The following is a 27509-nucleotide window of genomic DNA, read 5'->3' as shown; positions in this document are numbered from 1 at the left end:
TCAAAGAAAGTGATCCATCCTTTTGTTGTGTGACAATATAAGTGCCAAACCTGCCAAAACCTACTGGAAAACATATTTTTCTGTTCTTTAGTGATCAGCAGTAGAACAACGCTTGGTCTCATCAAAACCACTTTCGTGACACCTCAAATTGTAAGACAAAAACAAGACAGAGAAAGGGTTTATGATGACAACATAATTTATTTACAGATAGACAACGAAAGAAACACAGAGTGAGCAATACACACTTTCGATCACCTATCGCGAAACATACTCTGTTCATACCATAAGTAACCGGCTCATGTGTAAGTTACTTGAAGTTGTCTGACTTCTAACATGCGGGCATTTCTTTCCATCGTAATTGACGTGACAAGCTGAGATCGCGCGGCGAAGGTTTCTCTTCGACTCAAAAGCTGTGCTGATCTCAAATCCAAAGCCATCCAATGCCGCCATCTACAGGCATCTGTTTGCCATTGGAGTGGTTTACCAACCTGAATTTTCATCGACAAGCTGGGCGAGGCCCTCTTCAGCACTGAGGAACGTACGTGACAAATTTATACATCAGATGCAGTCGATACTTGGAATCTAGTGTAAATATGAATGGCCACAGCATTGAATGCGTTAAAATTTTGGGAAAAACATCTGAATTTTTCCTCACCTTGACTCACGAGATTACGGATTCCCAAACTGCTGTGTGTGTGTGTTTTTTTTTAATTTTTAGAATTTTGTCTAAAATGCAACATTGATTCTGAAGATGCTTTGTTTTGACGTTGTTTCCGAGTTGTCGGGGAGAGGTGGTGTGTCACCTCTGTTTTCCTCAACTGCAGCCGTGAGACTCCCAATAAGCTCTGCTTTAACGGGGTATGCGTCTCCGTCCGGGCCGTTGGAAGGGTGCGTGGCTTAAAATGTTTGGGAAATGCCATTGAAATGAATCTTCTCTGTTCTTGTTTATTTTGTTGTTTTGAAGGCCTCCAAAAAAAGTCCCAGAGAGCAGATGGAAGGTGGTATTAACGTGGTAATCACTTCTGCATTGAGTGTATCGCCTCGCCGAGGACACTGTGCAATTCCTGTTTTCAAGATTTCATTAGATTTTGTGCACGGCATCAGATAATGATATTGAAATGCAACGCGCTGTTGGGATCAGTGCTATTGACATTGGTGGAGTGAGGATGCGGACGCCGAGCTGAAATTGATGTTTGTGTGCGCGCGCGTGTGTGTGTGCGGGGCATATTTGTGTGTTTGTGTCTCGTTTTTTTTTCTCCTCCTCCTTAAATCTGACTGGGAATGAAGTGGAAAATTATGCATGTGGTGTTAGTCAGGAGGAAATTGAGACCTGTAGTCAAATACAAGTAAGCCTACAAAAGAAAGAAGTGTGAACCTTAACTTTGGAAAGAGCAAAAGAGCCTTCTGTTGCATCTAAGTCACTTTGGAGCCACTGGGAAATTCAGCCTGTTCCAGAGGTGAGCGATAACTCGGTAAAGCTGCCTTGTTTGTATTTGAAGAAACTTACGGGAGGCAGTCTTGTAGTCGAGACTTGCTTGTCAGCTTTCAATTGGTCCAGCTAGTAACGCTGGCGCAACGAAAAAAAGTCAGAATGACAATGCTCAGTTCCTACCATACAAAGCTTTTAAGCGGGCGGGCAAGGATTATCATATAGACTTGCTTGTCAGGTTTGAAGTGGTCCATTAAAGGGACTCTGGAGCTATGGAGAAAAGACTGAATTCACCCCGTGCCTGAGCATAACGAAAACCATGGCAAGAAACTATTTTAGTGGTACCACATGAATTTTTTAGTGGGCAGTGTTTTGGTGTAGACTTGTCGGATTGCGAGCGGTCTAAGTGACTCTGCCGCAATGCAAAAAAGTCACATTTATCCCAGTTTCAGCAACGGCGTTTGAACGAGTGACGTTTCAAGCGGGCTCCTTGCTGACGGACCTTACCGTGCCTCAAGAATTACATGACAGTCGTGCCGACAAAGGTTCGGTCATGTTTTGCCAGGCCGATCATCCATCATCCCAACGACCCCGGCAATGCCGCCGACCCCATCCGCGTAAAAAACGCTCGCGTCGGCACAACGGCTCTGCAATATATTGACGGTAAAATCCATACGTGTTGAGGTCACAAGGGTTTTTACGATCAGAACAAACCCGAACGCCTCCGTTGTGGACAGAACATGCCAATTTGCTCTGGTGCCCGACCAATGGCGTGTTGCCGTGGTAACTAGGTCCACCTTGAGCCAATCAGCTGTGCGATAATCCCCGCTGTGCATCTTGTCATTTTATACATGTCATTTCCTCTCATGAATCAAGTTGTGCTCAGGAGGGGAGGGTTGGGTTGCGGGGGTGGCTTCGGGCCGTCCCATTACTTAAGCCGAGCCATCAGTCACACTCAAGAGGCTGATCGTGTACCAGTCGGCGAGCGCGCGGGCTAAAGTTAGCGCTATTATCTGTCTGTACGTGGCTGGCTACGTTGGGGTCCCTCGCGGGGAGCCAATTGTGCGACTGGATGCCTTGCCGCGCACGTTGTCAAGCTTCAGGGATGTCACTATTCATCTTCAGCTTTGCAATACATTCAACCTTCACCTCTTTACCACGGGAAAAAAAAAACCCTTCATCCATTCAGTCCTATTTGCCTATTTTTGTGCTCTGTATCGCCCTAAGAATGAAAGCCTGGTGGTAAACTTTTCAAGATAAAGCAAAAGGTCTTTGATTGTAATTGATAGTGGTGGAAGTGTCATGATTCTGTTTGTGACCAACAGGTGGCACTGAAAGGCTCTCGCTGCAGCTGCACACCTGTTGGTTGTTATGCAATTATTGCTTTAAAAGGACTCCTGGCACAACCACTCGGTGTCGGGTCATTGTTTGCTTGTTTGCTGCTGTCAGGTTTGTTTCAGTCATGTTTCGGTCACTGTTATGTTTTAGCTTCAGTCATGATTTTTGTTTGATACTTTGGACTTTCTTTGTTTTGGATTTAGTTTTCTCTCTGTTTTAATACAATTTGTCAAGTACACCCTGATCCTCCCTTTTGCCTGCTTTTTGGGGTCCTCCACCACCACGCAATGTGACAGGAAGTTAACAGCTGACCAGATGCTAACGGCTAAGTATGTTACCGTAAAATATAATCTTTTGCAATACAGTAAACAGTGAGCCCTGCTGTCAATACTGGAAAACGCCGCGTAATTGATACACTCCCCAGAAGCCCCCAAATGTTTCTTATGACCCATTTTACTAAATTCACTTTAGAATTGATCTTCTGTGTGTATTACCGAGTTTAAAATGGAGTGAAATGGTTCCCAGGAAAGGAATAATTCCTATTTCTATGGCTTGCAAAAAGGTGACAAATACACCCGCATCTTTGCACGCCGGGCGCATTTTTTTTTTTTCAACATCAAATCATTTGGTAACCATTTTCCTTTTTTTTTTATGTGTGTGCAAAATAAGATGAGTTTGAATGTTGTGTCCTCTACTATCCCCCCCCCCCCCCCCCCCGCTTCCCAAATCTCATATCTGACCGTCTTGGTTTTAATCACAGAGCGCTGAAGATTTCCCTTGGCGCGTGCTCATCAATCAAAACCTATAAGAACGCTGCCACAGATGAACCTTTCATTACACACCTCATTTGCATAAATGCACATGGCCAGCCTCGCTCCTACGATTGCCCATGCCCATCCAAGATAAGGACGCGGTCATCGGAATGCAATCCCACTTCATTACAATATGTTAGGAGGGTGTGACTCGGAAGACCAAAATATGCACATGTGTGTGTGTGCGCGCGAGTAAGTGACCCCTTCAGATATCGCTGAGGATTGAGGTAACACGTCTGGGCTTTGGTATGTTTGTAGCGTGGCTTCTCTGGGAATGAAAGCTCTCTTTTGTCCACGGAACATTTGTGTCACACTCAGAGAGCGGTGGCCAACATGTAAAATTGGAGTTGTGTATTTCAATACGAGAAATATAGGCAAAAGGTATGTGAAACATTTCTGACATCTTTTTGGAGGGGGGATTATTTTTTTCTTCTTCATTGACTGCTTTGTTGAGTAGCCAGCTCTTATGGCGCTTGAAAGCAAAATAAATAAATAAAATGACTCACCAGGCTTTGTTTAAAATCCATTTTTAAAGTTGAATGCCGGATTTGCCCTGTTGCACAGCAAATTCATAGTCAAGGGTAGGAATGTCTCATTTGTGGTGCTGCTGGAGCAACGAGCAAAGCCAATTTTACTCAGTTCTCGAGCAATTAGCCAGTGTTGGGTTGCCATGTGTTAACCTGACAAATCTGAGGCGCTCAGTGCGATCATCTGGTCTGACCTGAACTCGTCAGGTTTCACTTGGTCCATCGAAGTGACCGAATCTCTTCTTTTGACCGTTAAATACCTGAACGCGGTGGTTTGTACATACCAGAAGGAATGGGAAGGCCAAATGTGCACTGTTTAATAGCAATAAATGTCAGGAAAACAGATGAAAATGACTTTTCCAATCGTGTGTTGTGGTAATGTGGTCTCCTTGATGTTGCTGAGAAGAGTCATCAGTGGACTCGCTAAACATTGGCCAAAGTATCTAAGGGAGTTATCTTAAATCTCCCTCACTAGAGGTACCCTTGAAACGTCAGTGCCGTAATGGATCACACGAGACTCCTTCTGGAATACAAGACATGTTGGCATAGCTGGACTACTATCTTGTTTGTTTTTTTTCTCGACTTTTTTTTTTTAAACCTCCTCCAAAGCGGTTCTCATAAATATATATTTTATGATGTTCTCACTCGGCGGCTGGTGCCACTTCCCGTACTTGTTTTCATTTATTTAGGGAGCAAATTAAATGCTGTTATAGTCGAGTCTTCTTCAAGTGGCATTTCTCAGCGGATAGTCTGCATTAAACTGCATATACTTGATATCCGAAAAGGACAAGATTCCAATCCCCAGAACACATATCCTCAACCTACTGTATACCCTTAACCTAACCCTCCACCCAATATACCTTATCTTAATCCTATCTCTAAATTCGGCAACCTGCGGCTGTGGAGCCCCATGCGGCTCTTGAGCGCCGCCCCAGTGGCTCCCTTGAGCTTTTTCAAAAATGTTTGAAAATGGGAAAAGAATGGGGGGTGGGAGGGGATATATTTTTTGTTTTAATATGATTTCTGTAGGAGGACAAACATGACACAAATATTCTTACCGTTTTCCAATCCTGTAAAAATGTGGAGAATAAATATTCAATTTCAACATTTCTGTCAACAAAGATTTGCGCTATAGCCTGGTGTCTTTATGGGGCGGTTTACCCAATACCCCAACTCTTTTCCACTCTCCCCTAAACCTTGACACTAACTCGATATCCAAAACCTCCACCCTAAACCCAGTCTTTAAACACTGACCCCGAACCTGAAATTCTCTTCCACGAACCACTAAAACCACTAATCCCAACCCGAACCGGCTATTCCCCGCTGTTGCTGAAATGGAGTTGCAGAAAGCCTTGATCAAGTGCCTCTTCCAAAGGTCAAACCATTGCAGGTTTAAGCGCTGCACCTTGGATTCATGATAGCTGCCCTCTTCATAAACCCTTTATTATCTCCTGCATAAACAATCTGATTACACTAATCTCAGATTATGTCATAGTCGGGATTAGGATTATAAAATAGTTATGTGCCAGCGCAATCATTGCCCAGACATGTCTCGAGTATATCGAGCACAGGGGGCGGGGCTAGTGAACCCATTACCCATGGGCTAATATGAAGCCTCCATCTTTGGGAAAATACTCTCTTCAATACGGTGGGATTGAGTGTGCGGCCCTTTGCATCACTTTGCGGGGATTATGTCTTTGAAGCAGATCGCTTCTGCGTTTGGATCAGAGAAGTCCCAATCATTGGAGATCATGCGATAATGCCACTAAAGGGGGGTGAGCTCATCAGATTATAGACCATCAACCTCATGCTATAAATATGGAAAATTCACATGTAGTGTATGTCAAGAGTTCACTGGAATTCAAAGGATGCATTAAACCGCTTTGTGAATCTTTTTTTACGCTAAACCCCGTCATGCCACAATCATAACACCCTAACTCTCAACCACAACGTTTACATTCATCAATCTCATACCTCTTTCTGAACCGTCACCCTAACCACCAAAAACTAACTCGAAATTCAAATTAAAGTAAACTAACATAACACTTACACCCAACCCTAAACAAAACAACACCTCAGGCTAACGCTACACCGTAACCTAACCCCAACCCTAAATTTGATCCAGCACCGGACAAAAAGGGTTTCATGTTAGGTTTAGGATGCGAGGGTATTGCCCTTTGACCTAACCGAACACTGAACTCCATCGCAACCCTCAACATAAACCGTACTCTAAACCCTTAGCAAAACGTAGCCCTCTCTGTCAGTGCAAACCATAACATAACGCTAATCCGTCTGTTGCGGATACAAACAATCCATTTCAACTTGCATTTGTATTTTTTTTCTCCCCAGGAGGGTTCGGACATCAGCGGGGAGCGGTGCAAGTAGCACCAAAGAGCGCCCCCATCGCTCCGCTTTCTGACCTGAAGGCCTGAGTGCTGAACTCCAACGTTAGCAGCGGGCGGTACGAGGGGGAGGCCATGTGGACCGCACGCCTGCTAGTCCTCGCCAGCCTCTTTGCTCCAGCCGCTCTGGGTATGTTCCAATCCGTACTGTTTGAATGCTTCGAGGCAAAATTTAGCCATGGGAAAAAAAAATGAGACCACCGTTGTTTCGTCTTGTGTCCATTGTTGGGTGCAATATATTGACCAAAAAAAAAAAAAAACCACACTGTTTAAGAGTTGAATTTAAGAGCTGATTGAGACATTTTCAAAGGACCAAAAACATGAAGTTCTTTCATTAATGTCTATGTACTGCCAAACATGCCTTTGGGCATTCTGGGGTTTTTTTTTGTGTCACTAAGTCACTTGATACCCTTGTAGTGGCAGCGGACATTAAAATGAACAAGAAATCGAAGAAAACATTCTGGTCTCATCTGACTGTGTTCTGAGAGGCTTTCCCACTATTATTCTACATCCCAAAAAATGTGTTGCCTGAATGCTGAGAGACCAGCAATCTTGCTGTCATTTGAACGCAGAAAATCGAACTTGACTGCTGAGAGGAAAAACGTGAACACCTATGCTGCGGTTGTTTGAAAATGGATCGTTTCAATACAGTTCTGAGACACATCTCAAACTTTGCATCACAACAACACAACCCTCAAAATGTATTTTTTCGTAACGCTGAGAGACAAGTACTGTATGTGTATTGTCATGATAGAGCAGATGTTCCGCTGAAGACAGTATTTCATTCCTCCACCTCCCCTGAGAGCTCTGCACCTGAGAATGCTGGCCTACTTTGGGATCGCTAGTCCTCCTTTTGTATGCAAGAACGGACGTGTATAGGTTAGGGTTACGGGTTTAGGGTTGAGGCCAGCAGGATAAGTCAGACAGGGACGAGAGAAAAAACATTTAAAAAAAAACAATTGTCACCAGGTTGAAGCACAGAACTGAAGCATCCAAGCCCTCCCGCCCACCGCTCCCCCCTGCCATTGTTTTTGGTCACAGTGAATAACAATAGAAACATCAATGCGGCAAACAGCATGCGCATTAATCATGTGTTCCTGCGCATGTGAAAGGGCCTGGGATGGATTTGATATTCTTTCCGCCTAATTCCGCATGGCACACTCAGAGACGGGAATCGGTCGTAAATGGATCGCGTCCTCCAATTATGAGCACCCCCTCTTGGTTTCTGTGATAAAAACCCGTGTGCCAATATTGGGTGTCAAAATTGTAATGCTGAGGGGTGAGCGTTCACACTAATTGTGGCTGCAGAGAGTCACTCATTCACATGAATCTCTAGAAAAAAAATGGACACGAGAAAGGTGATGGTATTATGCTACAATCATTGGGGGAGAATGCTGAGAAACAACCATTGGCGCTGCGAGACAGCGAGACACTCATTCACACTTCGGGTTTTGTCTCAAAACATGTTGACATGAATCATATGAATGCTGAGGGACAACCATTCACAGCAATTGTGAAATGAGGATCCACAAACATACTTAAAATGGTTGTGTACCTCAAAAATATATTGTGAGAATGCTGAGAGACGAATTTTCACTCCAGCCATTGAATGTCAAACGTATCGGGTGACCCCTGAGAGGCAAGAATCCGCACTAGTTGGGAATGCAGCGATAAATGCACACTTTTATGCCTTAAAAGATACATTTTGCGAACGCTGAGAAACAAGCGTATGGCATATTGGGAATGCCGGGAGATGACGATTCACACGGATTGTGAATGCAGATAAACAAGCGTTCTCGCGAAGCTGTTGAGCGTCAAAAATGTCTGAGAGAGAGGAGCATCCACATTCATCGCGAATACTTGGAGACAAACATTCTCACTATTCATCTTGAGTATTTGTAAATATCTTGTTCATGATTACAACAATTCACTCTCACGGCGTTGAGCCTAAAAAAAAAAAAGCACTGCAACTCCTTGCAGCAGAGGCAACGCCACATTATATTTGCACCTAAATGCGGTAGCAGTAGGGAAAACAAAAACCGTGAGAATGCTGTGGCAGTGTTGAGACACCTGCGAGACGGTCACTCATAAAAATGGTAGTGTGCCTCAGAAATGGATTGTGGAAGTGCTGAGAGATGAGCATTAGTGCTCATGCAGTCGTGTTAAAAATGCATTTGGAGAATGCTCAAAGACAAGCAGCCACGCTAATGCTATTGGGTGAGAAAAGCACTCCATATTGTGAGAACGCTAAGACGCAGCCATTGAAGCTAACTGTCAAAACCGAGACATTCTAATGTGCCTAAAAAAAAAAAATTGCTGAGAGAGCAGCTTTCTCACTCACTAATGTTATTCAGAGTCAGATGTGCCCTGTGAGAATACTGAGACAATTCAGTGATTTTTTTTTGGCCTTTTTTTAAAGACAATTCTTGTCTTCAAAAAGGGGGCGGGGAATAAATGAGTGTGTGTTCTAGAAGACAAGGTGAACGTCATTAACCATGACACACTTCGGATGAATGCAATTGAACATCAAAATTGTACAGCGAGCGCTCAAAGACGCGAATGGAATTGCATCTCAAAAATGTAAACTTTGAGAATGACTCGAGACAACCATTAGCCCTAATATTAATTACGTATTTATCAAGCATCCAATGTGACAAAAAGACAAACTTTCACATGAACTGCCAGTGCTGAGAAACAGCCGATCACACTGTCGTGTATCACATCATATTTTGTCAATACTGAGAGACAGCCATTCACGGCGATGCTATTGAGCGCCCAAAATGCGCTCCGGTACTTCTCTCCATCGCGCGGAATGAAGCCATCGCCGAGCATCTAATGACAGTATTTTAGAAAATATTGCCGCGACAGGCGTGTAATTCATCCACGCCAGGATAGATTCATCATATGCTAAAATCCTCATGCTGATATAATAAATGTCACGGCAAGGCCACGCAAAGCGGCAGAGGGGAAAATGTCTGGGCTCGTACAGCCACTGACAGTTTGCCCTTGAAGAGGTGTCACTTGGAGGACGCTCCCTTCTTGACGGGAATTCACTTTAATCCCGCGCCTACTTCAATTGATCCCTTCGGTGACTCACACTTAGAAAATATTTTGGGGGATTACCATTATGGATTTGCCCCGCCTCCCACCCGCAGCCCTGAGGGCTCCCGACAAATAAAAATCTAAAACCGCAAGTCAATGCCAATAAAGATTTTAACCTGCGAGTGATTTATAGTCGGTACTGCTGTTTTGGTATGCAACGGTGTTTGAATGTGTTATCTTATTAATGTCCATGTGTGAACAATGACAATCCCCAAGCACCGCATACCCACAGACACGATTAACCCGCTCATGACCAAGCCTTGACCTACCTGATGACCCCATGATCGAGATCATCAATCCTTTACGGCACAATTTGAGGAATACAGTCTTGTACATGAAAATCCAACTTACCAATCACATCTCCATTTGGCACGCCACCCACAAATCCCTTCTGTTTTTATGCCCTTCTGTAATGGATGCAAAATCAATACCGGCTTGATATTTGGAGTGGGGAAAAATGGCCCTCGCGGCCCGCGGCATCTGTTGTCACCGCGTTACATCGCCAAATTGCTGTCAGAAGTCGCTCGCCTCGCGTGTTGATTGACAGCAGCGTGGCGGGTGGCAGGGTGGGGTTAAACACCTGCGTGTTTTATAGGCGCCTCGTGTATATATCTTCCCGGATAAATGAATTAGCATCTCCTTGCCGCTGAGAAAGCACTGAGTGATGCCATTTAAATCGCTCCTGCCGCCGGGTATCGGCCCCAGCGGTGTTTAATGAGGACGGGTATCAACGGTGAGGTCAAGCGGCAGCGCCGCGGGCGGAAATGCGAGCGCTACCAGGCGGGCGTTTCTCACAGTGTGCGGACCTACCCGATTTGTGATATTTGCAACTTTTCTCCTCATCAGCGTCGCCACATTTCTATCCTGTGTTTTGGACAGTATGGGTGGTGACTGAAAATATTATTTCAGGAGACTGAGAAATGTCTCAGCCATTGTATCGTATTTGTTTCGGATTTATTAACATCGCGGGCGGCCCGGTGGTCCAGTGGTTAGCGCGTCAACCTCACAGTGCAGAGGTTGTGGATTCGATCCCGTGTGGAGTTTGGATGTTCTCCCTGGGCCTGTGTGGGTTTTCTCCGGGTACTCCGGTTTCCTCCCACATTCCAAAAACATGCATGACAGGCTGATTGAACGCTCTAAATTGTCCGTAGGTGTGAGTGTATCCACGGATGGTTGTTCGTCTCTGTATGCCCTGCGATTGGCTGGCAACCGGTTCGGGGTGTCCCCCGCCTACTGCCCGAAGACGGCTGGGATAGGCTCCAGTACCTCCCAGCGACTCTGTTCAGGATCTGTTGTAAGGATAAGCGGATCGAAAAACGGATGGATGGATGGATATATTAACATCGCAATATCAATATTTCCAGCCCTAGTATTGTATCATTGTCTTTTATGGTGCTTTGTAAAATGTTCGTTCTGAAATATCATCCACTGAAAGTCGTTTTGGAAAGTTGTCTTATATCTGTCAAATACCAAAAGTACCCATACCCATTCGCCCGTAGCATTGCGTCATCAGTTTTAGTACAGTGCCAAGTATTGTTGCTGTCCAAAGAAAACCAAATATAAGATACTTGGCCCACCACAGTATCAATTTCCCCTCAAATATGTACATCTTAAGGTCGGTAAAATAAAATAAATAAAATAAAAAAAAATCTGATAAAATATCAAGTCTGATATCTATTTCTAACCCACACATAATATTGTATCATCTGTGGCGATACATAATCAAATATCCAGCATTGATATCATTGCTGTCCAATGATAGCCAAGTATGTAAAAGCATTCAAACGATTCTAATCACAACAAATTGTGTGGACAGCGGCTTTGGAGAAATAATAATGTTATTATTGTGCGATCATGGTCTGTGGTATTTCCATGCTTTCTTTTTGACACTTCACTTGCTGGTTAATTTTCTGCTCGGCGTAAAAGCCTTTGAGAGTCGTGTTGCTCGAGGCCAAATGTAAACATCATTTACTTGGGAGAACAATTTGCCTGAACTATTTCTCACTTGGAGATAAATAATCCCTCATGCATTATTGAAAAAGCGTACGATTCAAAGACCCCCTTCTTTCAAAGTACTCTTGCAAATGGGCTACTTCGATTAATAATGCCACAAACCAGCAAGTGGGTGTGACGGGCTCCCATTGGTCTAATCGAATCCGATGAATCACTTGCCGTGGGGGCGGCACCCGTCTGGACGGTTGACGTGTCGAATCAGCTCCCCTGTCTTCCCCCTGCCTTTGTCTTCCATCTTTCTTCCATTAATTCAATGAAGTTGTTCCAATGTGGACACACACACACACACACACACACACACACACACACACACACACGCACACACACACGCACATAGGCCCTGTCGACCATATTCTGGAAAGTTGTGAGAATGTCTTTAGCAAAAACTAAAATTTAGCTCCTCCCCAGCATTCAAAGCACGTCTCTAAGTCACGATGTATCACATCAACATAACTTCTTTGACACCAATGTTGTACTCTCATAATAGACATTGTTTGGGCACCATGTTGCGGGCAATGTGAATGCTGGAATGGGAGTATGCAGGTGATTACCGCGGTAATATTTACATGGCTTTTTACAGTCACATATCTTCATGCAGAACTTTCAATTTTAGAGATCCAGATGATGGCTGACCTTAACGTCTTCAGGACACATTTCCATGAGAGACAAAATAATAATAATAATAATACATTTTATTTATAAGCGCCTTTCAAGACACCCAAGGACACTTTACAATAACAAAAAACACCAAACAACACGGGTTGAGCAGCAGCAGCCAAAACGCGGCAGCCAAAACGCGCCAGCGTTCACTCAACCCGGAAGTCAGAAAGAAACCACAAGGGAGGGAGAGGGGGAGAAAAAAACCACGCTCGAACTACCCTCATTTTGAGGATAGTTTGAGTGAGGCAAAAAACTCCCGCACAAGCATATGACAGTTACAACAGGTCACAAGACATAAACAATGAAGACGGTGAAACAAGGGAATGTATGAAGGAGGGGGTGATGGTGGGGGACTAGCTTCCGTGCATACTTTCATCAGGGGAAGGTCGAGATAGCAGATGTTGTTTTGGTAGCAGGCTGCCCAAGAATTTAAGACAGCCTTGAGTCCGTGGCTTATGTCTCTTTCGTGGCGTCGATCAGCCAAATGAAGTACAAGACCCATTATTTTATTACTAATGATGGTCTTTTAAATGTCATTGTTAGTTCCACTGAGTTTCTGGGTTACGTAGCTCAGAATCAGCCCTCGATCTTTACCAAAGAAATCAAAGGTTCCCCTTCGGAGAGGTTATTTGGGGAGAGGTACACCATTTCGTTTCTGGCACCTGAGGAGTCCTGCCAATCGAGGTGAAGCGTCACTACTAGTTGATGTGTCCTTGCGCATCAGGCCCATCCATCACAGATGCAATTACACGACAGCTGCTGACTAACCGGGTAATCGTTGACATCTACCGTCGTCACCGGGGGAGTGCCGCTGATGGTGCCAATGTTGACAGCCTCCTGCTCTGATGTTTTTTTAATGATCGTGTTGGGATTATGAAGTGTTCTGATTTTCAAACTTGCAGAGCTGGAGAGCTGCGCTGCTTTATGGTGTTTTTTTTTTTTGGGGGGGGGACACAGAGTTCTAAAGCAGAAATATTATAGAAAAGTCTTGGAGGACTTTAAAAATACTTAAATGGCCCGAAAAAATAAATAAAAGTTCCCCGTACTAGCAAGGAACATTAAATATTTGGGTTGTTTTGCCAGGGTGGCCCGGTGGTCGGCCGGTTAGCGTGTTGGCCTCACAGTGCAGAGGTGCAGGGTTGAAATCTGGCTCTGGACTTCCTGTGTGGAGTTTGCATGTTCTCCCCATGCCTGCGTGGGGAGAACAGTACTCCGGTTCCCTCCCACTTTCCAAAAAGATGTGTAGCAGGTTACTGGGACACTCTAAATTATCCCTACATGTGCATGTGAGCGCGGATGGTTGTTCGTCTATGTGTGCGATTGGCTAGCAACCATTCGCCTACTGCCTGAAAACAGCTGGGATAGGCTCCAGCATGCCCGCGACCCTTGTGAGGAGAAGCCGATTAGAAAATGGATGGATGGATGGTTATTTTGCCACAGGAGATGGACCAAATGTGGTTCAGTGAAAAAGTTTTGGAATCATTACACAATGATCCAAAATTCAGCCTTTGCAATAATAGAACATTTCTTTGCGTGATACTCAGAGAAGCTTCTAATATTCTGGTTGTTTAGTGTAGAATGCAGTCCCATCCAAAAACTGTACAAGATTACAGCATTATACTCAGAGGTGCCTCTAATATTTTCACATTTTAAAAATGTTCATCACTTTTTTTTCTTTCTCAAAAAACAAAAACAAAAACAAAAAAACAACAACTCGGATTGGTGTCTTAAATTCACGTCAAATAATTGAAGGCTTTCATCACCTCCCCCCCTCTTCTCCCCTCCCAACACCAAATGAATCCAATTATTGTTGAACCACTATGTTTCCAATGGCGGCAGCACTTTGCTGCCTTTTGGGAATGATGACTAAAACAAAATGAAATGACACCCTAATGAGCACCTCCTAAGCGTAAGTGTGTGCATGCGTGAAGACAAGCGTTGCTAATGAAACCCTTTGCACAATGTCACTTGTCCACTTCGGGAACTTGGAACAGGGAGGACGGGCTGAGCCACATGCTGCTTCACCATATCTTTTTGTTCATCCCCGCAGCCTTCAGCCGCGCACCCATCCCCATGGCGGTGGTGCGTCGGGAGCTGTCGTGCGAAGGCTACCCCATAGAGCTGCGCTGCCCGGGCACCGACGTCATCATGATCGAGAGCGCCAACTACGGGCGCACTGACGACAAGATCTGCGATGCCGACCCGGCGCAGATGGAGAACACCAGATGCTACCTGCCGGACGCCTACAAGATCATGTCGCAAAGGTAAAAGCGCCTTTTCTTCGGAATCTCCACTGCGGAACTGATTGGTCGCCTGATGTGATCAATTTTGTATCATACGGTGATGAAGAAATAACAACACACAGGCCTTAATGTCCAAATTGCTGGCAACAAAAATGAGTACACACCTGAAATGTCCAAAAAAGTGAAAATGTCCATCATAGACCTTTTGTCAACCAGTGTCATACCACTCATTATCATTACAACACCTTAGGTGTAAATGGGGAACAGGTGTGTTACATTTGGTGTTATTCATAGATTGTTAACCATGTAACAAGCTAACGGCTAATACAACACCTTAGGTCTAAATGGGGAACCAGTGTGTTACATTTGGTGTTATTCATGGATTGTTAACCATGTAGCAAGCTAACAGCTAATACAACACCTTAGGTCTAAATGGGGAACCAGTGTGTTACATTTGGTGTTATTCATGGATTGTTCACCATTAGCAAGCTAACGGCTAATATAGGAAGGCTATCTATGTGCTCCTGGTTGGTAGGAAGTTGTCCTTTGTTTGCTTCTAGCTAAGCAACATTCCAGTAGAATGCAATTCTGTTTCCGCCGAGTTAGGTCAAGCTTAGCCAGCTAAGCTAACAAGGCTAGCTATGTACTCTGGGATGGAGCGTCAAAGAAAGAGCTAATTCAGTCAGGCGCAGGTGGTTAGTCATCATGCGGGGAGCCAACTCGTCTCTTTTTGCCTTTTCTTCCATCTGATATTTGCTTTCCTCGCACTCGATCGTCTTTTCTTTCATCCCCTGCGCCTCCATCAATACTTTTTTTTCCCCTCTTCTTTTTCATCTGCCCGCCCGCGTTTAATTGGCAGGGGAGTTGACAGCACACACGTGATGCTTCTGCCCTTAAGCGACTGGGTTCATGCTCCTTCCTCAACACTTTGATAAGTTTGCTGGCAGAAAAATCAGCGTTGGAAAATCTCCAAACAAACACTAAATGTCATCATCAGAAAACTGCACCAGCAATTTGATGTGGCATCTAGTTTCGTCCAGTTAGGCTGTTGTGAATCCGCTAAAAACAAGAAATTACTTCGTTAATAAAACACCAATCTTCAAAATGGGTCCAGAATTTTATTTTTATTTTTTTGGTAGGTATACTCCTAACAGTAGTAACTGACTTCAGGGATACATCTAAAAATATCACAAGCTTTATTGGAGTTTTTTGTTATATGTAAGATAAGATAGGATAAGATATCCTTTATTTGTCCTCCACTGGGGACATTTACAGTAGACAGCAGCAAGATTGTGGGTAGAAAGAAGAAAAACAAAGTGTTTGCATTCACAAAATAAACGTTACAGTTGGAACAGTATGGGAAATTTGCCAAACAGTCTTTATTTGTGGTCTACTCATGACAGATATGTCGACCAGATTTTACGTTGCCCAGGGAAACTGGCTCCAAGGACTGAATTTTCACCCAAAAAGCTTTATTTTTTTTTTTTTTCGTCTGAAGGATACACGCCTGACATTGAACAGGAAGTTTATTATTTTGGCTTCGAGCGGCAATTTGGAGCGGATTCCAGGTCTGTTCTTCTAAACAACTCCTAATGCATGTTTTACTTCAAACTAGGCCATGCGGCTCACTATTCATGGACTTCTCCGCCATCATTCTGATTTGATTGTGTTTATCTGGAGGGATTCTGATAGAGTTAGTTGCATCGCTGCAATTGCATTTACAGTACACGGGAAAAAAAAGACGATTGCAATTCTGCACGCTTCATCGTTGAATTTTTCCTGCTGTAAACAGGTTTTCTGGAATCAATGTATACACATGCCTTGCCCCCCCCCCCAAAAAAAATTGATCTATTTCACCAATAAATGCCTTTGCTAAGACCGACACCACCTACCTCAATCAGCGGCGTGCATTTTCTCATTATTTCTTCCGCACACGCTCTCAAAGGTTTCGAGAGTGGCCTCTGCCGCTATCCTGTGAGAGCTAATTATTCCAGGCTATTTTGTGAGCGGGCGTGCATGTCGATATCGCACAGCGGGAGAGCTCTCCGTCACCCCACGCCGCATTCTTATTCATGAGTCTTAATTCCGTCAATGGCCTTCGCGGCCACTGGACCGTGGTTGTTCCTCGCTGCAGCGGAGAAAAAGTGCTGGTCGCGGCATAAAGGAACGCAACGTGTAGGCCCCTCCCACTCCCTGTTTGCTTCGGACATGTTGAATATTGCTGCCTTCAAGCAAATTGTGTCCTTTCAAAGTGCTGACGGACAAGGTACGGTGGGATGGAGTGCTGTATGCTGAATTAAGCGCACGCTCTCTTGTCGCTAGTCGGCATGGTTAGGACAGTGTGTGTGTGTGTGTATAGATAGCGTATGTGTGTGTATCTCTCTCTCTCTCTCTCTCTCTTTTTATAAATGTATAATTTTCGGAATTAAACTATGCAAGTGCATGAAATCAAACCAAATCGACTCATTCCACTTCAGTCAAACCTCGATTTTCGAACGTCTCGGCTCTTGACCAATTCGGTTTTCGACTAGAAATTTCGAGTTTTTTTACTTCCTCGGGTAGACGAGGAAGTGACGCTTCCTGGTGTCGCTTTCCATTGTGAGCAGACGTGTTCAATAACATTTTCTTTTTTTTTTTAAAGAGCGTGGTTTCGGTTTTCGAACAATTCGGTTTTCGAACAGCTTTCGGGAACGCATTATGGACGAAAACCGAGGTTTGACTGTATATGGAGACACGTATTGAATCTTTTGTTTTTTTTTAATTATTGGTGAGCTATATCATGGAAGGAATTGGCACTTTTACAGTGCTGACATGTTCTTTCAAAACTAAAAAATAATAGAATAATTGCATGAAACCCGGTTGAACTGAGTCTTACAATATATCAGGAGTGTCAGACTCATTTTTGTCACGGGCCACATTTTACTTACCATTCCTCTTGGAGGGCCGTTATGACTGAAACCATATTAAGAAGTCAATAATAACGGTTTATTCAACTATAGTTTCAGTTACTGTAATAAAGGGGTTGGTAACAAGAAAATTCTTACAATAACTCTTATTTATTACATTAAAGAATTTTAAATTTTGGTAGAGATTTTAGCAAGCATCATGGAAGTTGACATGTTTGATTTGCTTTCGCGGGCCACATAAAATGATGTGGTGGGCCATATCTGGCCCCCGGGCCTTGAGTTTGACACCTGTGCAATGTAGAATCAAATCGTTAACTCAAAAGGAATTGAATCGGTACACCGTCAAATCAAACACATACACGCGCGCACACACACACTTTTTAGCATTTTGCAGCGGTCCTTCAAACACAATTTTAGTGCCCATTTGCATCCAGATTTTTGGTCTCTTGTACAACAGGCTGCAATGCTAATTTGCAAAATTCTTTGTCCTTGTGTTTGGGCAGAACATGTCAGCAAAGTTCAACGACTCTCCATAAAACAGGAAAATCTTCTATCGCTGCTCCGCAGTATGTGAGCCAGAGCAAACCTCTTATTGTAATTTTATAGCTGGAGAATGCACCTTATCATGCCTCGGAAAAGTACAACCGTTTGTGGGCTCCGCAGCCCACGCCTGGACGTAACAGATCCACTTTCATGGATTATTGTTTAACTTTTCCTTGAATGGATAATCATAGATCATAGTTCTCCAACTTTTTCTGACGTGCTTCCTCTTTGGAGGAAAACACGCTGGATGGTGTTAGTTGAAAATGGCGTGACATGCATGTCGATGCGGAACACCGTGTTACTGGGCTGTCTACCTTAACGGATGTGATGCTCATACACCCTAATAGTACCAGCTCAAAATAAATTGGAAAAAAATGAAGCGTAGCTGTCAGATGTTTTTTGATGATGAAGGATACCGGGGAGTGAGTGGCGGTGCCGGGCGGGGATTGTGCGGACCAGAGAGAGATGCTTGAAGCCCAGATCAAAGATGGTTCATCTGAAACCAGCGCTCGCCGCTCTTATTGCCTGCTGAGGCTGCCACCGCTGTCGCCGTCACAATCGGTCTGTCACCTTGAAAACTTGATGGAATTTTGCTCTACCTCAGACTTGAAACTTGGCCATCATTTGATTATTTCTTCGAAACGATGTCTTTGAGCTCCAGAAGTTATTTTACAGTGGTATCCTGAGTTACGAGTGACCCCAATTTATTTGTCAAATTATGAGCCCGGTAGTCGAGTGGTTAGCGCGACGACCTCACCATGCAGAGGTACCGGGTTCGATTCCAGCTCTGGCCATCACTTTGCATGTTCTCCCCGTGCCTGCGTGGGTTTTCTCAGGGTACTCTGGTTTCCTCAAACATTCCAAAAGCATGCATGACAGGCTAATTGAACACTCCAAATTGTCCCGAGGTGTGAATGTGAGCGCGGATGGTTGTTCGTCTCTGTGTGCTCTGCGATTGGCAGTTTGATAACGTGACTGATGTTGTCATATTTAAACAGTTTTTAATTTGTTTATTCTTCTGATTATTTTTCATCCTGGGCATGCGTTGCTTTTTGTAATCACTTACCCTCCTTCCTGCATCGAACTTGAAGGTCGATCACCACCTCCTTGCTGGATTTTCATGATTGAGATGGTTGGCATCGATTGGGAAAAGGTGATACTTGATTGTGGCTGTGTTGTATTTATGTGGAGGAAAAGGACGGCTGAGGGAGGTGCGCATCCGTCGCTCATGGCTGGTGGAGATAGAGCGGATTGTTATTGTAGCCACCTTCATCCCTTTTGTACGTGTGCGGTAATTAGTGGCTTAACACCCTCCCTGCAAGATAAGCTCTGCGCGCTTCGTGATGCGTTTCGTGGAGCTTGCAAAGACGGCGGCGCTTTGTGCGCCGACCCCCGAGATGGACACAGGGAGTTTCCATGGTGACTGTGGCTGGAGATGAAGGATTGGTGCTTAAAGGCAGGGGAGTGAATGTGAAACGGTGTGTGTGTGTGTGTGTGTGTGTGTGCGGGTGTGTGTGTGCGTGCATGTGTGACTTTGTGATACACTGCATTTATTGATTTGTGTGTGGATTGTAACACAGTACAGTGAATGGAATCCACCTCCATCTGCCAAAAACGAAGGTGAGGCCCAATCTTGGTGGCTACTCTTAGCAGTGCTAACCCTGCAGGGTTTTTTCACGGCTCAAATTGAGACAAAGGTGCTCGTAGCATGCTGATCACGCTGCATGCTTCCTCCCGGCTCAAACAAAAACTTTTTCTGTGATGTATTCACACGAAATGGATTTTGTTCATCTTCAGTGTTTTATTTTTCAGAAATCCAAATGCAAAATGAAAGGCAAGGCAACTTGATGTATTTCGCGCATTTCAAACAGAAGGCAACTCAATGTGCTTCACACAACCAAAAGCACATGTCAAAATGTGACCAAACAGAACAAAAGAAGACGCTTGCAAAGCAAAAACAATTCAAGTAGCCTGTTCAAATTACGAATAGAATGTACATTGACAACATTTAAGCCCGTTCACAACCAAAAGCTTTAAAGCACTGGTGTCAAACTCAAGGCCCGGGGGCCAGATCTGGCCCGGCAGATCATTTGATGTGGCCCACGAAAGCAAATAAAACACGTCAATTTCCATGATGCTTACTAAAATCTCTGCCAAAATTTACAATTCTCATATGTACTAAATAAGAGACACATAGTCAGCATTTTCTTGTAACCAAACCCCTCATTACAGTAACTTAAACAATAGTTGAATAAACCGTTGTTTTTGACTTTATTTATATGGTCTCAGTTCAAACGACCCTCCAAGGGAAGTGGTAACTAAAATGTGTCCCATGCCAAAAATGAGATTGACACCCCTGCTTTAAAGACTTTTGCTTCTGGTTGTATTGCCATCGGGTAGAGAAACAGTCGTAGGAGTGGGGTTCTTCACCTCACACCTTACATGTCGAATCATTTCTCTTTCAATATGTGTCACGTTAATATTCATTTCACTGCAGTTGGAAATTATGACTGCCCCCCTCGAAACCACCACTCCCTCCCACATCCCCAGATTGAGATTAAAATGGGCCTACAGGCCCGGGAGTCCCAAGGGGCCCTTCTTGGCTTTTGAAGATAAATCAAGCGCCGGCAGCCAGATAGGGAGCGGCGTGGTTTGTTGGCTAGAATAGAAGAATTCATCGCGGAAATCGTAAATCATTGGATGGGCAGGCCCCGGCGAATAAGACTCACCCGCCAAACAAATCGATTGGGCAAGTTATTGCGCATTCCGCTGCATCCTTCCTGTACAGGTGCTCCCCAGAGTTTGGATTTACATGCACATAACGGAGAAGTTGCACTCCTGTGGACGTATTCAAATGAGGTAGATCCCATGCATATTACAAGCGGTGGGCTGTTTTTTATTTCCTGGCTTGGTGGAAAATTGTCATTATGTTGCTGTGACAGTCGAGCAAGCTGCCGTTCTTTATTTATGCTCCCACGAGAGGAGAAGACGGAAACCTCGAATTGTCTTCTTGTTTGGGTACGACTGTTTTCATAAAATCTTTTTTCAATCGGTTTTATGAATTAATGGCCAAAAAAAATAAAAAAAATCATCATATTAAATGATTATTAAAGAAAAATATTTTTTGTAGATCTAGAACAGTGGTCCTCAACTAGAAAGGCTGTAGGTCCACTTTTTTTTTCTTTTTTTTTTATAAGACCAAGGTATTCTGCAGTGTCCTGCTACATCGCCTTAAAGATGAAGTGGATAACATCTTGAGGGAAGAGCAAGCCGGTTTCAGGAAGGGAAGGTCTTGCGCTGAACAGATCTTTACCCTTCGAAACATCATAGAGCAGTGCCAAGAACTTCAGACACCACTCATGATCAACTATATCGATTTCAAGAAAGCCTTCGACAGCATCCACCGGGAGTCACTGTGGCAGATCGTCCAGCTGTATGGTGTACCCCTCAAGTACATCAACATCTTCAGGTCATTGTACCACAACTCAACCTGTTGTGTCAAAACCAACAGTGGCACAACTGATGATTTTGACATTGTCACTGGTGTAAGACAGGGTTGCATTCTGTCACCCCTACTCTTCATCATCATAATTGACTTTGTGATGAGGAAGTCCATCACAGGGGAGGAAGTTGGTATCAAGTGGGGAGGGAGCAGACTAGCTGACCTGGAATTTGCAGATGATTTGGCTCTGTTAAGTCACACCCAGCCCGCACTCCAGGAGTTGACCAACAATCTGCATGAGCACGGAGTTAAGGTCGGTTTACGAATTAGCCAGGAAAAGACCAAGGCCATGGCCGTCGGACAGCACCAACACCTTCAACCACTCACTCTACACCAACATGACATAGAGTACATTGACAGCTTCACATATCTTGGGAGTAACATCTCAAATACAGGTGGTGTGGAGAAAGACGTCAACAGTAGACTTGGTAAAGCTGCGGGAGTGTTCCAACGCCTCCGCAACATCTGGTCATCGAAAGCCATCACTACGACCACCAAGCTACGCCTCTATATGTCAGTGGTTATCCCAACAGCGATTTACGCCTGTGAGACATGGATGAAGACAGCCAACATTACCAACAAGTTAGATGTCTTTCATCGGCGTTGCCTGAGATCCATCCTGAGGATCTCATGGAGAGACCACATCACCAACGAGGAGGTGATGAAGAGGGCAGGAGTGGCTGAACTGTCAGACATTGTCTCTGAAAGGAGAAGGAAAATGATCGGCCACGTACTCCGGCTGCCAAGAGAGAGACCGGCAAGTGTGGCCATGGACTGGATGCCAGAGGGTGGAAAGAGGAAGAGAGGTAGGCCAAAGAAGACGTGGAGACAGACTGCCAAAGAAGACCTCAGTGAGATGGGTGTCAGCTGGCATGGAGCAAGAAAGGTCGCCAGTGACCGGAACAAATGGAGGAGGCTCGTCGCCCAATGTTCCAAATAGGAGCGGGCGGAACTAACTAACTAACTAACTAACTAACTAACTAACTAACTAACTAAGACCAAGGTCCGGTCCCATGCGGCGGTCATGGGGAGCAGAGCTATATGCCAATTTAGTATGGTCAAGCCAAGCTTATACAAATCAACACTCCTCACAACCAACCAATAATGGGGTGCATGAAAATAACAATTATTCACTTTGCCAGTACACAGCAAATAATGAGAGGTATTGTGTTGAGGCAGAGGAACTCTTATTTTGTTAAGTTGTACCTGCTTAATAATAGAAATAGCCCTTTTAGGGAAATAGACATTTTTACTTTAACTTTGTTAAACAGTAGTTGTCTTTTTTCCCCTTAATTTAACAAAAGCAAAACAAAATACTAATTTTACCAAAATAAATACTAAACATGAAAACAAAAATATTATTTTCATTTGTACAATTCCCCTTTTCACATCCCCTCTGAAATCACTGAAAAATATATCAGAAGAGGAGTTAAGTACCATTTTAAATACTGACACAAGGGAGCACAGGAATGTGCAGTGCTGTTCTTCCACTAAAGGTGAATGCAATGTCTGAGGCATGCAAATATTATTTGAGGACGCCATTGGGATGTTCATTTACCATGTTGCGGTGTTCTGCTGTTAAACAGCTGCAAAGATCCCCAGGTAGACGGGAGCAAAACTGCACACAATCGAAACCTCCCGCGATTCGTCTTGTCTAATTGTCTGTGTGCGGCTCTCCTGTGCTGAAGCTGTGAGCACACTGTGGCGTCGCGCATGCGTCTGTTTCCTGACACAATCATCCATTTTGAATGCGTGACGCTTATGTATGGACACACCTTAAGTTCAGAGGAGCCAATCGGCGCATCGTTATCGCCGACATGCCCTGCTCAGCCAGGGTCTCCAGTTCGTCAAACATTATACACACACAGTCGCGCTGCTGCGTCCTCTGCAATACATCTGTTCGTGCACGCAAATAATAAAACGGATAATTTTAACAAGCGATCGCGGTAATGCGCAGATTATAGTCCAAAAATATAAAATGTATAACGTAAAAATCACTTTATAATTTCTTATTTTATACAATTTGCCGAGGGTCCGGACAGAGGAGGTCGGCGGTCCGGTCGTGGATCGCGGTCCGCCAGTTGAGGAAGACGGATCTAGAATTTACACTTTTACACGATCACATTCATGGATAATCGGTATCACCAGCTTCAAAGTGTAATATTTTCTTTCAAATATTTGTGTTTTTGGATAATAATTGGTAATAATTTATGTCAATGTTTTTAGGATGTGTATTATTTTCATCCAATATTTTTGTATTCTTTTCAATATTTGCGATTCCGGCTCCGGCCTTCCTGTATGGAGTTTGCATGTTCTCCCCTTGCCTCTGTGGGTTTTCTCTGGGTACTCAGGTTTCCTCCCACATTCCAAAAACATGCGTGGCAAGTCAATGGAACACTCTAAATTGTCCCTGGGTGTGATTATGAGCGCGATGGTTGTTTGTCTCTGTGTGCCCTGCGATTGTTTGGCGACCAGTTCAAGGTGTGGACCTCCTGCTGCTGGGAGGCTCCAGAACACCCACAAGCCTTGTGAGGATAGACGGCTCAGTTAATGGATGGATGTTTAATTATTTTCTCATAATTTTGTAGTTTTTCTTTTTTTTCCCCTTTCGTTTCAGCTAATATTTTTATCCAGGTGTAAAAAAGAAAAAAAAACATTTCATACAATACACCTGAGAAAGAGACACAAGCATCTGACAAATAAAATTAAATATTTGAGTCTAGGTATAGATGATGGTACCAATACAAAACAATACCATGTTAAAAAAAAAAAACACCAGGTGGCCACGCAACATTTGTGGTCATGTTATTTTATATTTTATGGGTAGATATGATATCATATTAACTTGTGCCCATTTCAAAGTCCCTCCAGAGGCCCATGTTCCAATTCTGCGTGCTTATCGCCTGACGCACAAAATTAGAGAGCAGGATGCAAACATTTTATGAAAGCCACTAATCTGCACCAATGGCGGGGAAGGATTAGGCTTGTCGAGAGTCAAAAAAAAAAGAAAAAAATCAAACAAACAAAATGAAGCAAATCACAAGTTGGCACACTGGAAATGGACGATTCTAAAAACAGTTGCTTCAGACCAAAATGGCTGACCTTCTTTGCGCGCGCGTGTGTGCGTGTGTGTGTTGGTATTTTCTCATTGTCTTGTCAAATATTAAATATATAATTTTTCGTCCGATATGTTTCAACATTGCACATAGTACACCAAGTAAAAACAAGCACTGCAGTAAAACGTCTGGAAGAACACATCCTTAATTTGATGCGCAGCTTTGACGGCCTTGCTGTCAGAGAATAGCACAATAGTTCAACTTGGAACGCTAAGTTTTGTGTGTGTGTGTGTGTTTGTGTGTGTGTGTGTGTGTGTGTGCGTGCGTGTGTGTGGCGCACCGGGAGACAAGTGGAATGAGAGAAGATGGATGCGGCGGCTTGCAGCTGGGAAAGATAATGAATGAAGTAGACCGTGGGTGGCGAAGACCATCACTAAAAGCGTAATGGCTCCCTACAGAGGGATGAGGATATTGACCCGTCCGTCACTTTTCTCCTCACCCCCCCCCCCCCCCCGTCACCGCCCTACTTTCAAATAAATACAATTCCTCACAAGCGCGTGCACATTGCAGGGGAGATACAAACCGAAAAAGACAGCAGGGCAGGGCTGCTTTTTGGTTTCCTCATTTTGAAGCGCGAGTCCACGTTTTTGACGGAGGGGCTGTCTCGCCAAACAAACAGACGAGGTCCACCTGCACCTTGACAGCACGCTGCTTGGAAAGCTTCCAAAAACACAGAAGTGTTTGTCTGCTATAAATGTAGCTTGGCCACAACATTAGGTACACTTCCAATGGCATGAGAGGTACTCATCTAGCAGTGCTTGACATGAGTTGAATTTGAAAGGCGCCCGCTTGAGTTTATTGTTATGTAATTTGGTCGACTTCTTATGAGATAATGAACGAGATGACATTTGCGAGTAGTATGAGATGAGTAATGGGTTTGTGTTCGCTTGAGGTCCACACTCCCTTTGGACTGAAAACACAAAAAGATGATGGAAAATTCAGTACTTGTTTTATTTAGGTGGGTCGTTGGTCACAGCAACTCCATGATGTCATTTCTACTGAGTCATTGGGCATCCTTTTTTTTTCTCTCTTCCTCTAGAGGCCTCAAAATGTTTTTGTGACAGAGTTGCATATATGTTGGGAGACTTCAAAGTATAATTTCGGCTTTTTAAAATGGTTTTAAGAATGTTTTCAAAATTAGAATGAGGCCATCAACAAAATCTTCCTCTCCTCACTGCCCCCCGCCCCGCCAAAAAAATTAAGGCAACATATGCTTGTTGTTTGTCTGTCAAGCTTCCACAATTGTTTGTGGAAGAGCAAAATTCACTTCCTTCAAACATTCCCACCATTGAAAATCTTGAAAAAGTCTGATAATTTGTTATTGAGGTTTTTATAACCGCATGTGAGTAAATTTTACATAAAATACAAAAGGTAGGTAGGTGTAAGTACCAGTAGTACAAATAATTTTAAAGCATGGTTTAATTATTATTATTTTTTTTAATTCACTATGTCCACATGTTGTACGAAAGCTTACAAAGACACATTTTCCTGTCATATTGGCAGACAATTATGATCAAGTGATCGAATACGCCGCTCCTTTCATTACTTTTGTTCTTGTTGGTCGTAAACGACACATGCATTCGACTTTACCATCTATGTAATTTTTTATTTATTTATTTTTTTCGCACTTGTCCTTCTCATAATGGATCTACGACCCACTCATGATGGGTCTGCAATGAGCCATTTGAGAATCACTGGTGTAGAGCTGCACTGGGCGATTACAGCGATTACAGTTTGTGCTTACATGCAGCTCTGCTCCTCGGTGCTGCCTTGTCAGCTGGCGGCCTCCGCTCTAATCTGCCCGACGACAGAATAGGAAGGGTTGGGGAAGCTCATCGGGTGTACGTATGTAAAAGAGATGGACTGTGGCCAAACCTGGAGTGGGGGGATGAGGAGGGGTTAATTCAAGATGGCCATGTAATTCGGAGCTAACGCCATCTGACGTCAAGCAATGGCGGCGGTACTTGTTTTTGAATGAGCGCTACAATAACGCAACAAAAAGTTACTTCATTCATGCTGTCAAAGAGAAGGTGTTTCTTTTGAAAATAACGTAAAATCGTTTTAGGTGTCACGTGATGCTTGTGTCAAATCAATCGAAATGTGGAGTTCATCTTTTGATGCTGGCAACAAAAAAAAAAAGCTACATAAAGCCGAAGAAAAAGCAAACCATCACGACCCGGGAACTCACTCGTTTTTTGCCGGTTGAAACGCTGCAGCGGCGGCGGTAAAGGGGATTGTGCATGTAGGTCAAGATGAAGGCTCCTGGATTAAAGTGCGCAATCATCCCATCGGATACACACGATGTTGTTTAATCCCTCAAGAGGAATTTATTACAAACTGTGATTGCATTTGCTCTCAGCTTAACAACGAGGAGAAGAAAAAAAAAACGTACATGGCATGCCGCTATGATCTGCTGAGCTCTATGGCCCTCGGCTCCCATTCGCTGCTGCGTGTTTGTCAAAGGTCTAACTGGAGTCCACTCCAGCCCAAATGGGCTGCGAGGCCACCACGAACTGAAATTGTCTCTCACTCACAAAGAGCTTCAGCCCCTTGTAGACTTGACGGGCATTTACTGCCTGAGAATAAACTCCGCAGGGCGATGGGCCGAGGTGGTGGCGGGGGGGTAGGGGGGGGGGGACACTAGACCGACTATATCTCATTACTGGCTCGAAATTAAATCCCCCCCCCCCCCCCTGTCCTTTTACACATCTCTCATATGGTTCGATTGATTAGCGGGCAGCCAATCAATGTTAATTAAGGTGTCGAGAATCTTTTAATTGTGCGGTATGAATCATTGTGTCAGACCTCAACTTGACTTTCGCAAGCGGGCATCACTCGGAGGGGAAATAGATACCATTTTTGTATGTTGCAAGATAATCATGGGCTGCGAATGAGTATAGATTGAAAGGAGGCCCA

The 27509-nt window shown here is 44.0% G+C and overlaps 1 protein-coding gene across 1 annotated transcript in view; it reads left to right on the top strand.

Moving 5' to 3' along the window:
- LOC147209132 (adhesion G protein-coupled receptor L3) overlaps positions 1–27509 on the top strand; it is a 132067-nt gene that overhangs the window by 38147 nt on the left and 66411 nt on the right. The window contains exons 4-5 of the mRNA XM_086104769.1: positions 6456–6638; positions 14334–14547. Coding sequence (XP_085960895.1) covers positions 6584–6638; positions 14334–14547 — 269 coding nt within the window. The 5' untranslated portion in view covers positions 6456–6583. The remainder of the gene's footprint in view (positions 1–6455; positions 6639–14333; positions 14548–27509) is intronic.

Source organism: Hippocampus guttulatus, chromosome 2 (genome assembly GCF_054856545.1).
Source record: "Hippocampus guttulatus isolate MCC_2025c chromosome 2, RoL_Hgut_1.0, whole genome shotgun sequence".
In the NCBI taxonomy this organism is placed as follows: Eukaryota; Metazoa; Chordata; class Actinopteri; order Syngnathiformes; family Syngnathidae; genus Hippocampus; species Hippocampus guttulatus.
This window is presented reverse-complemented; position numbering and strand designations above follow the sequence as displayed.